Here is a 17013-nt window from a genome sequence, read left to right on the forward strand (position 1 = left end):
TTTAAATCCTTAAATTGTTAAGGATTTGCGCAATGTACATATCTCGTCTACCTCACTCCTTCATTGGCTGCACTAGGGGCGATAGTTATTGACGGGGGGTTACCCTGGTTGGTTATTGAATAATGGTTACACAAGCCAAAAGATCGTTATGACATCATGAAGCGGACAAAATCTGATCAGCTCATTTTCAGACAGGTTTTTATATAAATGGATCAGGACAAAAAGAGAGGGAATCTTTGTCCCTGAAACTTTCAGAATCTCTTTACACAGAGGGGACACATGTTGATGTAGAAAATACATGAAAAAGTGGATTTTGCATAATAGGTGGAATTTAATATATGTATTTATTAATAACATAGAGTAAAGGGAATATAAATATAACTTATTTTTAGCAAGTCAGAACTACACAGTAAATATTATTCAAACACAACAGCTGACACCTGCCAGGTATTAAAGTCCCACCGACGTCGGGCATATGGACACCTTATATGTACCTTTATGCCTTTTTTTTAAATTAATTTTTGTAGCAAAAAATAAAAAATAAAAATGTCTTCAACTGCATTATATTCTCAAATCTATATTGTACAATGACAATAAATAACCCCTTGAATTTTGACTGTCATCAAATATATGGTCAAATCTTCAATCCAGTTGTTCCAATTTCCAGAAGCCTTCTACTCCTATCAGATCACCAAGTACCAATTCCATCGTCACTAAAGATCTACAGAGGATAAAATAATAGCTTATTAATTGAAAAAAATAACACTTATTCCACCCCTCTTAGATTGTTTAATACTCCAAAAGGTATTAAATGAGGTCTGCCTTGAGATTTTAACACCTGTATTGCATGGTTATACTCAGGGGTGCACAGGTACGCATGCGCGGCAACAATCTGAAATGCGTACCGTCACTTGTGTCACAAAGCGCATTTGCGTACCGACGTACTTGTGAAGCTTTTCCAGAAGGCGGTTAGATCAGATCCGTGTGCACAGACAGGGCTGCTGTTAACGTCGGTCTGTACAGCAGCACTGGGCTAAAACAGCTGATCACAACGTTCACATGCTCTGTGGTCACGAAGCTCCCCCCCCCCGCCTTTGCATTACTTTTTTGTCGAAGGAACCCATGCGCAGCTTACTTCTGGGTTTTAGGATGCGTCACTGTGGCACTCTTATTACCTTTTGAAAATAAACATCTCACTTGTAAAGTCAAGCGAGTGGGATGCAAACAGTGTTGGAGGTCAAGTATAATGTGAAAACAGCACATTCCCAAAGTTCAAGTTGTCAAGGAAAAAAACAAGTCTGTGTTCCAAAAGACATTCCTGAATGCAGCATTTGAAGCATGGACAAATAGGGAGCTGTATTGGTGCTTAGTCTTTATGGCCTCACAGACAGATTAGGGATGTAAAGTCCCTGACAACAGTAAATAAAGGTGTGTAAACCAGAACACAGGACCCCCTTTGGGTTTGCTAGAATGTTTTTGCTGTGTCAAAAGAAATGCAACAAGTTCGAAACACGTCCACTGAGGGGGTGGTTTGAAAATGCAGGTTGAAAAACACTGGGTTCATCCTTTTATGGAGAGACATGACCATCGATAGGTATTCTCTCTTATCATTGTCATAAATAAAAGATGATTCCTTTACGGGGACCCTGTTATGCTTTAGGGGTTTTTCCCGTTCCTGTGTGTTATAAAGATTGTTGTGCATGTAAATGGTCTGCAAGTTCCATCCATTGGACTTCTTTGTTTACTTCCGTGACATAGTGACATCACTATGTAACACCCGCGTTAATGTTGGTTAGCGCTCCAACATATTGTACGTGATATGCTAAGCGTGGGACATCCCTAATCGGTTGACCAATCACATCAGATCAGGCCAGCTAACCAATCAGAGCAGACTGGCCTCTGGTTTCAGACAGAGGGTGAAAAAAAAAAAAAAGCTCTGGCCTGTACAGGAAGTTAGAAATGGAGGAAAGGACTCTTCTCACTATCACGTTTAAAACAGAGCAGAGCTAAACAGGATTATTGCACACAGTAGCCCTGCACACGTCTCAGGTACATATTTCTCATGGTTAGTACATAACAAAATGAACAAAATATGAAGAAAGATTTCTCAATACTTACTCCATTGATTTGATAAGCTATTCATATGCATCTTGCGAGGATGGTGGAAGCCTCTGTGCAGAAACTGAGGAGGAACCACATACATGCAACAGCACATGAGCACACATCACAGACAGGACTTTTACCACAACAACACACACTGTAAGGGCAACACTGAAAACTAACATGAGGACACATGACGATCAGACATCACACACACAGTCAAATAAACATGGAGTGTAAACCTTTCAGGATGGCAGCACAAATGGGGCGAAGCCTGCAAGCTAGTTCAGGCAGTCAACTCGAGCACCAATGATACATTAACACATGACGCACCTCGTCCCTCTTACAACCAACCAAACACGTTCTCCTAAACATGCCGCTCTATTTAAGCTGCCAGGTCTTCCTGACTCTGCCTCGCTATGCTGCTGCTGCCACTGCTGTGTTCACTTACTTTTGCTGCGTTCATGTTCATGTTCCTGCTGCTGTGTTTCATGTTGCTGCTGCTTGGATGCCCCCCCACCACCCCAGCTTCCACCTGTAGGCTTGTGGGATAGTTATCTAATCATCACTCAATGTTCTTTTTAAATCTGTGGAGTGATGAGGCCCGAGCCTAGACGCCAAACTCAAACTATATGCTGCTTCTAATAAACATATTAAGAAACACGTGAGTTGTCTGACTGAACTTCTCACATCGTGGTCTGAACAGATATCCATTACTTTCACAAAACAATCTAAGACAACTGACAAAGACAGGGATGGATTAAAACTGATCTGAGGGGTGCTGTTGAGTAGGGCTGCTCGATTATGGCAAAAATCACAATCTCGATTATTTTGGTCAATAATTGTAATTGCGATTATTAAATGCGATTATTCATTGACTTTGAAAACATCCACTTATTGTATTTTAAAACAGATACAAATAATAATTTGAACTTTTTAACTGTTGAATTATACGTTCAGGGTAATCAACTGAAAAACCAATACAAAATAAAATAAAATAAATTATACATTAATATCTACATTTAAATAAATAATATCAAAAATAATAAATACCAATAAACAAGATCAACAAACATGTTGCAGTGCACTGTCACAACCTGAAAACTCCTTAACATAGCCAACATTTTGGTAAAACATATTCAACATATTCCACTCAGTTAAACATTAAAGGCTGGCCCACCGTCATGGTCCAGAAGTAACAGGAAATAAATGTTGGACTACAATTTAAGACCTAATAAAAATGTTTTGGCTACCATGGCAAATGCTGGTAGGGCTGCTCATGTCATCTCTTAAAGATTTTTTGCTAGAAACTAGGGCTGCTCGATTATGGCAAAAATCATAATCTCGATTATTTGGGTCAATAATTGATATCACGATTATTAAAAAAGATTATCCATTTACTTTGAAAACATCAATTTATTGGAGAAAATATTTTTGAAAAGTAAATTTTTACCGGTTGATTACCCTGAACTTTAAGTATAACTAAACTGAAAAACCAATAAAAATAATAATTAATACAAAAATAAAATAATTCATTCATAATACAAAAATAATCGTTATATATTTCGATTACGTTGTTTTCGTAATCGTTGCGAGCCATAACCGTAATTGCGATTAAAATACGATTAATTGAGCAGCCCTACTGTTGAGCCCTACTTATTTAGCTGAGAAAGCAATAATGTATACCCTGCAATATGTTCGCTATGTGTCAGTTAAAAAAATAATAGCTGCAAGTTGTCCGTTTCAAACTCCTGAGAAAAGATGTGATCAGCAGCTAGTCTCTAACTGTGTCAGTCTGTTTGCTGCTAGCAGGTCACATTCAGTGATGTTACTGTATAAGGGTCCTGCCAGCTGGAAACAACGTTGATTATTACACGTCTTATTTGAATACTCAGTTCTGATTGGTACATTTTCGACATTCTGTAGTCGATTATTTCTCTATATCTATATCTAAATCGCAGGGGACCATGTGCAGTCATAGCAATCCGCAGAAAGAAGTCCAGTCAATTAAACGGCAGCTGCATTTGGTCTATTGTTACTCCATCAGAAAACACAATGGAATACTTTTAGGGGTTTCTATTTGTGGATAGCACAACACTTTGGATTCATGATGGCTAAACTGTCCCCAGTAAAGAAAAGAAAAAGAGCGCAAGACAAGGAAAGAGGATAAAAGATAGGGAACTGGACATCAAATAAATCAGCAGAAGACAGATAATAAGTAGACACTAAAGAGACGGCAGAAGAAGACAGACAGGAAGTAAACACAACAAGTAAACAGTAAGGGAACACGGTATGGGCTCTGGCCGTGTTTAAAGACTGGTTAATGGAAAAGAAAATATGAACAGACTTGGTTACGAGGCAGAGAAACCCCTCAATCAGCATTGCCGTTAGGGCTGTGCAATTAATTGTATTTTAATCGCGATTACGATTATGGCTTGCGACGATTATGGAAAACAGCATAATTGACAAAATACGATAATTTTGTTGGGTGGGCTTTCGACCCTCCCTAAAAGCCCACTCGACCACGTGGGAGTGACGTGTGTTGTGAGTGTTCAACGAGACCGAAGATGTCAGTACAAGAGCAGCAAATTGTTAAAAAGAAGGGTCGCGGGAGATTCCCAGTCGATCGCGAGATGTGTCTAAAAATAGAACAACAATATTCTGTTTTATCTTTAATGTCCATAACATAATCTTCCTGTGCCAGAATAATAAACTTGAACGCATCAAAGCTTTGTGATTGGCCGGCGTCACCCCATGTGTCGGGTGGTGGCCACTATTTCGCTGACGTTGTCCGTGTAAACAGGAGTGACAAGACCGCAATTATGGCAGAAGCAAAAAAGCCCAAAATATATCATTTTCACTCCGAGTGGGAGGATGATTATTTTTTTATCTATTCGAATTCAAAGTCCATCTGTCTCATCTGCAATGCGAGTGTGGCTTTATCGAAGAAGGGTAATTTAGGAGCGGCATTTCAAAACATTGCACAAAAGCTACGAGACGGAATTCCCTCCTAATTCTGCCCTACACTCCCAAAAGGGGAGGGACCTGAAAGGACAGCTAAATGCACAGCAGTCCATTTTCACCAGGCCCAACAACAAGAGCAAGGCTGCTACCATAGCATCTTATGGTGTCAGTCACGTTCTTGAGAAACACATGAAGTCTTTCAAAGACGGCAAAGTTGTGACAGAAGCATTCCTGGAGGCTGCCGACGTGCTTTTGGGGGACAGCAAAACTAATAGTAGCATTTCAACAGGTTTTTGATATAATAAAAACTCAAGTTAGATACCGTTATTAATCAGCTATACGTTTTAGTTTGTTTGAACTTATTCATTATAATTATTGTACAAAATGGTATAAGAATGCAAACATTAGATCTGTTCTGTTTAAATTGATTATAGTCTATTACAGTGGTTTTCAACTGGTCAGGCCTCGGGACCACTTTTTACTTGGTCAATTCATCGCGACCCAACATTTTGAAGCACTCAAATCTATTCAACAAAAAAACGTGCTGTAATATATATGCTTTTCAGCATACAATATTAATAAAAGTGAAGTACAGTGCATATACGTATCCCTTATATCCCTTCACAGAACTAAAGTATGCTTTTAAAAAAGGTTTAATGAGATGATGGAATCAAAGCTGAACTATATAAAAAGGCACACATGCTGAAAACCCAACCCCAGCAGGGGGGTCTGGGGGGATTCTCCCCCAGGATATTTTTTGAAATACTAACATAAACTATGCATTCTGGTACACTCTGAGAAGAAAATAAATAAATGTATTACTACCCGACATATTAATAATATTTTATGCCATTGTTTGTTTTTCACTTTGTTCTGATATCTTGCTGCGAGAAAAGTAAAGAGGAGATATTCTGTGTGACTTACTTTAAATTGTGGGTAACGGTAGATAGCTCCAATTGTTCTGTGACCTGTCAATCATCAAACCGGGGGTCATATTTCATTATGTGTTCATTTTTATCTGAAGTTGTACCCATGGATGTATAAAGAAGAGTTCTACAGCAAAGTTATTCTCCGTGGGGACTTCCGACAACAATCTTGATTCTGATTGGCCAGAAGACTTGAAAAAACATCAGCAAAGATATTTTATTGAGAAGATGATCACTACGTGACAGAAGTTTTCAAAACCGTGTATGGTCTCCGGTACTTCCAGTCCAACGCCGACTGCATGCACAGCGTTAGAAAATCGGGCCTTCAAAATAAAAGTTTGACTTTTTCCCCCGAAAAAAGAAAAAAGACTTCCAATTTTTTTTTCTTCACTCACACATCCGCGACCAACTCGAAACGGGTCAGCGACCCACTTTTGGGTCGCGACCCACCAGTTGAGAACCATTGGTCTATTATCAATTCAGGTTAACAAACTAGTGTTGCTTGCATCCTATTTTAAAAAGGCATTTCTTTTGATACTCTAAAATGCAACAAAAAATGGATTTGATTCTATTAATGTTGTCTTTTTTATTGCACTTTGGCAGCAGATTCCTGTGTAGCTTCAGATCTGTGTTGTCTTATTAGTAAGCCTAATTTATACTTTTGTAGCAACACTGTTTTTATATAATGGCAAAGAAAGGGTTCAGAGTCTTTTCTTTTTTTTCCTGTGTCATATGCAGCACTGCCACAAGTTCTTCAGAGAGGGTCTTCAGTACAGGTGGCAATATTATCACCTGCCTGCGCTCATCTCTGAAACCAGACCATGTAAACAGGCTGGTGTTTGTCGCAAAAAATCTTTAAGAGACGACATGAGCAGCCCTACCAGCATGGTGTGACCATGGTGGCCAAAACATTTTTATTTGGTCTTAAATTGTAGTTCAACATTTATTTTTTCTGTTACTTCTGGACCATGACGGTTGGCCAGCCTTCAACATTTAACTGAGTGGAATATGTTGAATATGTTTTACCAACATTGTGGCTATGTTAAGGAGTTTTCAGTAGGTTTTGACAGTGCACTGCAACATATTTGATTTAATTTATTTTGGTCTAATTTATTTTTATTTATCATATTAATATATGTTTACTATGGTTTTGGAAGTGCGCTCCAACATATTTGTTGATCTTGTTTATTGGTAAAATATTATTTGTTTTAAAGTTCAATAAATGGTCAATGAATAATCGTCAAAATAATCGTGATATCAATTATTGACCCAAATAATCGTGATTATGATTTTTGCCATAATCGCACAGCCCTAATTGCCCTCATTTTAAGAAAACCTGGTTCTAGCTGCAGTTCCAGCTGTTGCTACAAGAGCATGAAATGTTTCCTATCAGAAGAAGAACAATCGTTTTTAAATCAATAAAATCAGGTTGAGCAATATGATGTGTCAAACTATTGATAAAATCTGCTTTACAAAAATGACAGCTTGCTGCATATTATCCCTTATTTAATGGTGAGAACCAAAACAATGAGTGAAAAGATGCTAATAGTAAAACTCTGTGGGAAGCTTCGGAGCAGTCAACATCTTTTCAAGACCATATGCCTCAAGACCCGCTGTTGTAAAAATACTGATTAGTGCACCTCTAAAGTTATCTATCACATAGAAGAGAAATATCACCTGAAATATTAAAGGTTTTAAAACGACATTTGGAGAGGAACCTGCAACATGACCAATGAAATCAGAGTTCAAGAGCCGCATTCGGGCACTTTTGACAGTGCATTACCACAAATAAATATTTATCAAATGACTGCAAAGGAAATGCACAAAGAAACCTTCTTTGGGCCGCAAGGGGGGTCCCAATCCCAAGGTTGGGAACCGCTGCAAGGTGTCACGGTGATAACTCAAGTTTGACCTCATTAGCATTGGTGTAAAGTAACTGTACATGTACCCAAGTACTGTACGTACGCACTATTTGGAAGTACTTTTACTTATCTTGAGTATTTCTGTTTTAATGATATACTTCTACTCCACTATTTAAAAGAGTTAAACTATATCCAATATATGACGAAAAATTCTGAACAGCAATAATTATCAGAACGTTGTTTGTCTACAAAGGTAAAATGCTACTTGATGCAACAATATAAAAAATCTCAAAATGTCATATATAATAATTGATCACATGTTTCTTCAGAATTACGACCTTAAGTACCGGACTGAAACCACCAGATTCAGAGACAGTTTCATCCCATAGGCAATAAGACTGCTAAACACCTGAACTTCTGAAACAACATCCATAACATTAATCTGCTACTTAGTAATTATTTATCTATTTCTCTAATATATCATTCCAATAACTTGCATATAGACTCTTATTGCACTATTTCACTTTTTAAACTATTTTTCTTTTTGTATTTACTATTTACTGTACTTGCACTATATTTTTCTGTTTATCTGTGTTATTATTCACTGTTGGAGAAGCCTGTGACCTAAGATTTTCCTTGGCATAACTACACTGTAGCTATGTTCGAATGAAAAAATAGTAGTTGAGTTTTTATAACATTGTTTGGTACTTTTAAGTAATTAATGGATCTGAATACTTCTTCCATCACTGCTCATACAAGTTTGTACCTGGAGGAATTCCTGTAAGGAAGCTGGTCAGTTGTAAAGTCAGTCATGTTTAAGCTGGTTGTTAAAGTCTCTTCCAGAGTTCTGAAGTAACTAAGTACACTTGCTCAAGTACTGTTCTTAAGTACACTTTTGAGATACTTGTACTTGACTTGAGTATTTCAATTGTATGCTACTTTGTGCTTCTACCCGACTACAATTAGGAGGAAAAGGGTGTACTTTTACTCCTCTACATATATTTAGTAGGCATACCTTTAGTTACTTTACGGATGTGGATGAATGATGTGAAATATAATCAAGTGTTAAATCAGACTTTAATTCCACCTAGAGTAAATTCACAAGCTACCCTGCAGTATACAAAGTCATTCAAACTAGCTGCACCTTTAACAGCTTTGAGAACACTTTAATGATCAATACATATAAAACATATCATAGCCTATACGTATATTATTCTGAAATGGTCCAATCTGCACATTTTAGATGCTAATACTTTTGTACTTTTACTTGAGTAACATTTTGATTACAGGACTTGTAACAGAGTATTTATACTCTGGTTATTTTTCTCCAACAGATCTAAGATATTCTCCCTCTCTGGTCTCCTCCACCTCCTGTGGATCAGCATGGTGAGCAGACTTGCTGTACAGCTCTTTACACTTGTGACTGTCATCTGAAAGTTTCCCCGACACAGAAGACAGCAGGCAGGGTACTCACACAGGTTCAGGCCCGGTGCTGTGGTCGCTTTATACCGTCGGTGAGCTCTTCTGCATCGTGTCCGTGCTGCCGGTGCTTCAAAGTCGTTCCTCTCAGCAGAGTCGTGCAGCTCAGCTCGCGGGGCTGCAGTGCGTGTTTTATGGTCGGAACTAGAGCCGCAGCGCGTTGGTGGATGGAGCTCCACCCCAGGAGAGAGAGAGAGAGAGAGAGAGAGAGAGAGAGAGAGAGAGAGAGAGAGAGAGAGAGAGAGAGAGAGAGAGAGCCTGCCAGTCTGAGCTGCGGGTTTACACTTTCACTTGGCAGGCTGAGTTCATGATAGCGGTATTTTATATAACAGTTTTTATATATTCCTTTTGTGAACCCACTTTACTCTATGGTGCTATCACTGAGAGCTACATGTAATCTGTCTGTCACACTTAGTCATATTGATTGACAGCAGTGGTTGAAATAGTACTTAGATCCTTAACTTAAAGGTGGGGTAGGTAATTTTGGAGAAACCAGCTCGAGTGCGCTAGAATTTGAAAATACACAGCCGGAAAAAATCTGCCACTTCCTTACAGAGCCCCTCCTCCAACACACACGAACGCGCACATGACCAATGACGGCACGAGATAAGTTTGTGCACAGATGGAAGGCTGACAGGCAGGTAGGCCATCCAGTTATTTTAGCCGAGCCGGCTCAGATGATTGGTCGTGCTTTTTACAGTACCACGGCTTCCACAGATGGCATTTTTTTATGGATTTTTTGTCAAAGCACTTAAGATATTCATTGCTATCGGGATGTTAAGAGCATTCCATGGAATATAACAAAAAGTGTATCTCGAGCAGGTTTCTCAAACTTGCCCCACCTTTAAGTAAAAGTAGAAATACTTTGGTCGGAAAATACGTAAGTAGGCCTACAAGAAAAAGTACTGAATTAAAAATGTTACTTAAAGAGCCTGTGACACCAGTTTCCCCCATCATCCAAACCCATCAATTTGAGTAAATATTGTCCCCTTGAAAACCGTTACTGAACTGATTTTGGATATTTGTAACCATTAATCTGCCCTTCAATGTTGACAATTTTCTAGATCTTCTCGGGGATTCTTCGAGTCCCGCCAAATTATGTGTGACGTCATTGCGGGCACAGCGCTCCAGCTGCACCGTTCAGGATCCCAGCATCTGCATGTAAACGCACGATGGGGCACACAGCAGCAAGCTCAGACAGCGATGACAGTTTAATTTTGAACGTGTCTGAGAGCTCATATGAGGCTGAAGGATAATTTTGTATCTGTTAGAAGTTTAGGAATTAGGTGCGTCAATATGGGCGATCATACGGTCATGTAGCCAGTGGTGGACTGGGACTAAAAATCAGCCCAGGACTCTCGACCGGCCCACTTCGGTACCACTAGTAAATTGTCAACGGGGGGAGTGGGGGATGTGCTAGTGACTTATCCGACCGGCCCACTTCGGTACCGGCCCATCGGGATTCGTCCCGATGGCCAGTCCGCCACTGCACCCAGCCCAGCCCACGTAAACTGTCAATGGGGGGAGCCTCGCTGCGGGGAAACGGTGGACCTAGTGTCCCGATCGGAGTGGGAATAATAATAATAATAATAATCCGTGCATTTTATCCATTAATTTCCCCAACATTGTGGTAAAAAAAAACACACGTTTAATCCATGTTGGTGTACTACTACAACCAGTGGTGTAGTGGGGATGTTTTTACTGGGTGGACGGGGTGGTGGGTGGACGGGAGACCCTATGGACGCGCTCGTGAACTGTCAACAGGGGGGGGGGGCTTGGGGACCTCTGTGTCGCCTGTCAGCGCAACTTACATGATGCCGTTTAGAGAATATAATAATAAAGGGCGGTGCCGGCTGTCAGCGAACCGATCCGGCCTTTCTGCGCGACTATCACTCAAATGCGGGACATAGTCTCAATGTGTGGGACGCGGGACAAATAATACAAATGCTGTGTGTGCAGTCCCGCACAGTGCGGGACACCTGGTCACCCTACACACACAGTTCTGCCCCTCACACACACACGCTTCAAATCAAGTTGCATAAATGCTTGAGCTACGTTTTTATTATAATTACTGTGAAATCTGCCTATTATGTTTTCGTCATTATTACAACAAACACACACTTGCAACTGATAACACTGGCAATGATTTTAGATGTATTAGACTATTAAAAAAAGAAATCATGCTTCAAATAAGTGGGGGTACGGCGTACCCCCGCGTCCAACGCCCACTAACTGCAACTACAAAAAGCTAAGGTTTGTTTTCTCATCAGGAAATACAGACCAGCTCAAACAAAAGATTTTTAAATCATCATCCTCACGATCATTTAATGTATCATATGTTCGCCGAATTGACATGAAAGCACTAATAAATGTAGTTTCATCCACTTGAGTTTACAACTACAAAAATAATCGATTTGTTTTTATATCACATCCGACGGGAGGAAATTCAGCAGCTCTCACTACCGATTTTTAATCCTAATTTAATCATCATCTTCACCACGATCATTTATGTTTATGTTCGCCGAATTGACATGAAAGCACTGACAAATATGAATATACTGTAGTCAACTTCATTAAAACCTTATTAACGTGCCTAAACTCAGTAATTCACAATTTCTACGAATGACAACACACTTTGTCCGTGTTTGGCTCTCTCGCCGCACAGTGAAGCGTTCCCGCATTGACGTCACTTCCGGCTTGCCCCAAAACCTCAAAATGAGTCGAAGGAATTTTCCCGCGATGTTCGAAATTATTGATATTTATCGGAACGGTATCGCTTTTTCTTTTTTAAACTGACGGTTCGAGATTACTAGTAGCCCACTGTTTCATTGCACAACATTTGTTGGGTTCGTGTCACAGGCTCTTTAAGTAAAAGTAAAGAAGTATTGCCAGCTAAAAAGTTCCTTTTCACCAGTGATGGACAGTGAGTCTTTGAGTCTCAGCGAATCATTGAGTCAGAATGTCAGTGATTCAATAAATCAGTGAATCTGTAATTCAATCAGTCGGTGGTTCAGATACTGCCTGGAAACGCCTCCATTGGACTCCTTTGTTTACTTCTGTAACATGGTGACATCACTACGTAACACTTGCGCTTCTATTGGCTAACACTCCAACACATTGTACGTGATAGGCTAAGGGGCGGGACATCTCTAAGCAGTTGGCCAATCACAACAGAGCTGGCCAGCTAACATTTTAACATTATAATATGCTTACCTTTAACCTCTGTGTGCTGTTTTGGGTCTGTGGGACCCGTTTTCAGTGTTTTAAAGTGTCACGGTTAAACTCCTGTGGTGAGTTGCCGCTCCACATTGCTTTTCTTCCCGACTGTCCCTCATCAAAGATTGTGTTGAGCTCACAAGGTTGATTATTCCATCATCGTGTGTGTGTGTGTGTGTGTGTGTGTGTGTGTGTGTGTGTGTGTGTGTGTGTGTGTGTGTGTGTGTGTGTGTGTGTGTGTGTGTGTGTGTGTGTGTGTGTGTGTGTGTGTGTGTGTGTGTGCGTGTGTGTGTGTGTGTATGAGAGATTTTTACATATGTCTGTAAATGATTTTAGTTTCAGTTGTGAGTGTGTGAGCAAGCTCGGATTGGCCATCGGGAGATTCGGGACTTTTCCCGGTGGGCCGCTGCCGTTGGTGGGCTGCTGCCTTCGGTGGGCCGCTGGCTCTGGCATATAGGGGGCCGTGGACTTTCACAGCGCCGCTGTATAATAATAATAATCTCCCGTTCATCGTGTCCATTCGCGACCCACCTATCACATCTCTCCCAAACTTTGAGAAACGCTGCCTTATGGAAACAGCATTTATTCCAGCATGACAAACAAAAAAGTTTCCAGTTATGACCAAGTAGCAGCAGCAGAAATCCACTGAATTTCACTGATAGTTTATTATAAATTGACTCACTTAAAACAAGTATGCGTTAAGAAATATTGCGTCAATATCTAGTGAAGGGGGCATATTGGTGAACAGCATATCACAGTCAGCAGTATCAAACAGTCAAACATAACATATACAAAAATAAATGAACAAACCCCATCATTGTATACATAATGGTGATCACCATCTCTCTGCATGAGGCACTGGGTAAACAGAAGGACATCTGCTTGCACATACTGTCACCTGCTGGCTGTCTTGCGAAACTACAACACAGACATAAATACAGCAGGCACTAGCTAGAGAAAAAGAGCATCAATACTAAAATAGACATGTTTAAATAGTCTTCGGTGTAAGGACTCTGAGGGTGAGGCTTTCAGCACTTTGGATTCATAAATTAGAGTTAGAATCAACTGCTCTTTAACAGTTTCCTTCAGGTCTACAGATACATTATCTATATTGATTATGGCTTGTGAGATGAATTACCTGCATACCGACGTGATTGCACCCTGTTTTTGTCTAGGAATGGAATAAAAAACAGCATGTTCTCGTGAACTGACCGACTAAGACGTGGTCATGTGTTGCTGATTGATTAGTGCATTAAATATTTGAGAACTACATTCTTTATTGTCTCTATAAAGTAAGGCCTTGATTGTATTCCCTGATAGCTGAAACCTGTCAAGCAACACAAAGTTAATAAGCATTCTTGCTTTTCTTTGTCTTACATGACTAACCTGATCAATGTAACCATGAATCTCTTCAGTTTATGATGACAGAAAAGCATAAAGCTGCACACTTTCTGCTTTTGTTATTGAAGAATGAAACAGACTTAATAATATGTAAAGAGTAATGTTACCTTGAAACCTGGAATTAAACTAACCAGGATTTTCAATTGAAATATAATAACAAAATCTGAAAAGATACATCAAATTTGTGATCAGAAATAGACCTTTTCAAATCAAATCTGTTATGGGTCTGATTCCCTTAAAATCTTGTTTTATTCTTACTTTTTATGTTTATATTCGATTTTAATCGCCTCTTATTTTATTTTATTCTGAAATTGAACAACGAAACCCAATTATTGGATAAATAAAGTTTTTCTGATTCTGATCATTACAAATGTAATGACTACCCCTGGTAGGTGGACCGCATGGCTATCTCTCCTCTCTCATAATCGCTTGTCTGGACTAGTGTGAAGCAGCAGTCTAATAAAGTGCAGTCAGCAGCTGCTGTGGCCCCTGGAGAAGTCGGGCCACGCATGCAGCAGCTGTGCCGGCTTGAATCCGTTCACAATGACCAGTTTTGCAAAAGTGCACCTGTCGTACTCCAGCTGTCCAATTTCAAACAGGTTCCTGAGGGTCATGCTGCGGGAGTACACGGGCCGGACGTCCAGCACACGCAGACACAGCCCCACGTACACGTCCTCCAGTGGGATCATCCTGACAAACCTGGAGGCCCAGGAGATCCTGGGGGCCAGGTCTGCGGAGAACACATACCCAGCTCCAGACACATATGGGGGGAAGCTGTCGTCCGGGTACAGCCCCTCTGACACATACCACTTACTGTTCCTATCCCTCCTGGGTCGGCCGTCACTGATCAATGAGCCTGTGATGAAGCCCTGCCTGGGGGAGCCCCTCAGCCTCCTCACAAGGAGGAACACATTCACAAAGATGTCAGCGTCCACCTTCATGGCGTAGGAGGCGTTTGGGCAGTGGGTGGACAGCCAGTGCATCATCATCATGGTCTTGATGGTCAGGTTGTGGTAACTGTCCTGGAAGTCCATCTGGATTATGTCAGCATGTCTCCTGCTCTCCTCCTCCAACTCGGCCTGGGTGCTGGTGCCCCGCACCCACTCAGGGAGCCCCACATAGAACAGAGTGAAGGTGTCCCGGCCTGGAGCAGAAGCCCCCCATGTTGACCTGACGGCTTGCCTGGCCACAGTCTCACCAGGGGCCACTGGGACCATGAGAAGCAGGAAGGGGCTTCTGTGGCGGCATACCGCTGGCTCATTGAGCTGGTAGCGGTAAGTCTCAGGGGACAGGAGGCGGTACTCCTCCGCTGGAAGAGCGCTGGGCTTCGGCGGAGCTTTACTCGGTGTGGAGAACAAGACGTGAGCAGACATGAAAAGCAGTGCTAAAGCGGTGAGGAACTTCACTAACCTCCATAAACAACTTCTCCTCATGGCCCCCAAGTGTCTGTGCACTCTGTAGTCCTAACGCCACGCCCAGTAAAACAAGGTTATACAGGAAGTCACGGAGCTCCTGTGACAGCAGGCCGACGGCCGCTCCCCGCAGGCCGGTTATGGCTAGAAAGGATCCGTCTAGTGTAAATATGACGTCACGTTCTCGTTGTAACTCTCGTTGTAATCGCAGCGGCTCGGAAACACATCTACAGCAGTAACATGATGCAACATACACATTAATGCAGCAGCAATATTAATAGAGAAACATCAGACATAATAGTAAAACACTGCAAGGGAACATTTTATTGCACCAGGAGCTATCTTGGGACTTTTACTGCGACAACGTTGACTTGCCTGTGAATAAAAAATAAACCATAGTGTTGGTGATCTACAGTGTTGTCATTCTTCTTTGAACACCAGCAAGACCGCTAACACCCTATTTCAACACTCACACTCCCTGTCATTGACATAATTAATAGATAGTTTAGCTTCTCATCATCATTTGCTGTGGCCCACTGATGTTAACGATCGTAACTGAAAGGCTGCTGCCAAACGTAAACATTCAGCCACGTGACATTCAGCCAAACTCTCGCGATAGTTTGCAAGTCACGTGGCTGAATGTTTACGTTTGGCAGCAGCCTTTCAGTTACGATCGTTAACATCAGTGGGCCACAGCAAATGATGGTGAGAAGCTAAACCATCTATTAATTATGTCAATGACAGGGAGTGTGATTGTTTCAATAGGGTGTTAGCGGTCTTGCTGTTCAAAGAACAATGACAACACTGTAGATCACCAACACTATGGTTTATTTTTTATTCACAGGCAAGTCAACGTTGTCGCAGTAAAAGTCCCAAGATAGCTCCTGGTGCAATACAATGTTCCCTTTCAGTGTTTTACTATTATGTCTGATGTTTCTCTATTAATATTACTGCTGCATTTATGTGTATGTATGTTACTGCTGTAGGTGTGTTTCCGAGCCGCTCCAACGAGAGTTACAACGAGAACGTGACGTCATATTTACACAAGACGGATCCTTTCTAGCCATAACCCCGCAGGCCGGCCTGCCAGAACGCGGAAATGTGCCTACGTCGTGACCGTGTGATATGCCTCCGAAGAAACCCGACCCCGAGCCGAGCAGCAGCCCAAAAACATAGTATAGGCCTATATCTATGTAGATGGCAGAACTTAGTGTCATTTATCATACAAAAATAATAATAATAACAATAATAACATAGTTGTATTAGTAGTCCTACGTGCCTAAAACAATAATAATTATAACACTAATTATAATTATAAATTAATGTAAAAGGGTGACATAAGGTGGCTACTATAGGTCCAATTTAATGTTTAGATTATTTATTTTGTTCAATTAAAGAACATGGAACATTTTTGAAAATAGGGACATTCTCAACACACACACACAGACACACAGACACACACACACACACACACACATATCCAACATTTAGATGTCCTTAGAAAATCAATTAACATGTACTGATTTAGTAAAAAGCATACATTTTGAGCAAGTCCAGGACTTGTTGTCCATGGGAAGGAGGAAGACAAAGAGTTTTTCGAAAGCTCTGTCAAAATAAAGTGGAGCTTGAGTAGACCCGAACAAACAAAACGCC

The 17013-nt window shown here is 40.8% G+C and overlaps 2 protein-coding genes across 3 annotated transcripts in view; both read right to left on the bottom strand.

Moving 5' to 3' along the window:
* Window positions 1-9502, bottom strand: part of LOC307043283 (dual specificity testis-specific protein kinase 2) — a 53960-nt gene extending 44458 nt beyond the window's left edge. For both annotated transcript variants that reach the window (XM_079687643.1, XM_079687642.1), the window contains exons 1-2: window positions 9327-9502; window positions 2119-2182 (exon numbers count right to left, since the gene is read on the bottom strand). In XM_079687643.1, the coding sequence (XP_079543769.1) occupies window positions 2119-2149 (31 nt within the window). In that variant the 5' untranslated portion in view covers window positions 2150-2182; window positions 9327-9502. The remainder of the gene's footprint in view (window positions 1-2118; window positions 2183-9326) is intronic.
* Window positions 9503-13193: 3691 nt separating this feature from the next.
* On the bottom strand, window positions 13194-15888 carry b3galt8 (beta-1,3-galactosyltransferase 8). Its single transcript, XM_079690710.1, has one exon. The coding sequence runs from the start codon at window positions 15379-15381 to the stop codon at window positions 14419-14421; it is 963 nt and encodes a 320-aa protein (XP_079546836.1). The 5' UTR covers window positions 15382-15888; the 3' UTR covers window positions 13194-14418.
* Between the last annotated feature and the right edge of the window lie 1125 nt (window positions 15889-17013).

Source organism: Notothenia rossii, assembly GCF_949606895.1.
Source record: "Notothenia rossii genome assembly, chromosome: 6".
Taxonomy (NCBI): domain Eukaryota; kingdom Metazoa; phylum Chordata; class Actinopteri; order Perciformes; family Nototheniidae; genus Notothenia; species Notothenia rossii.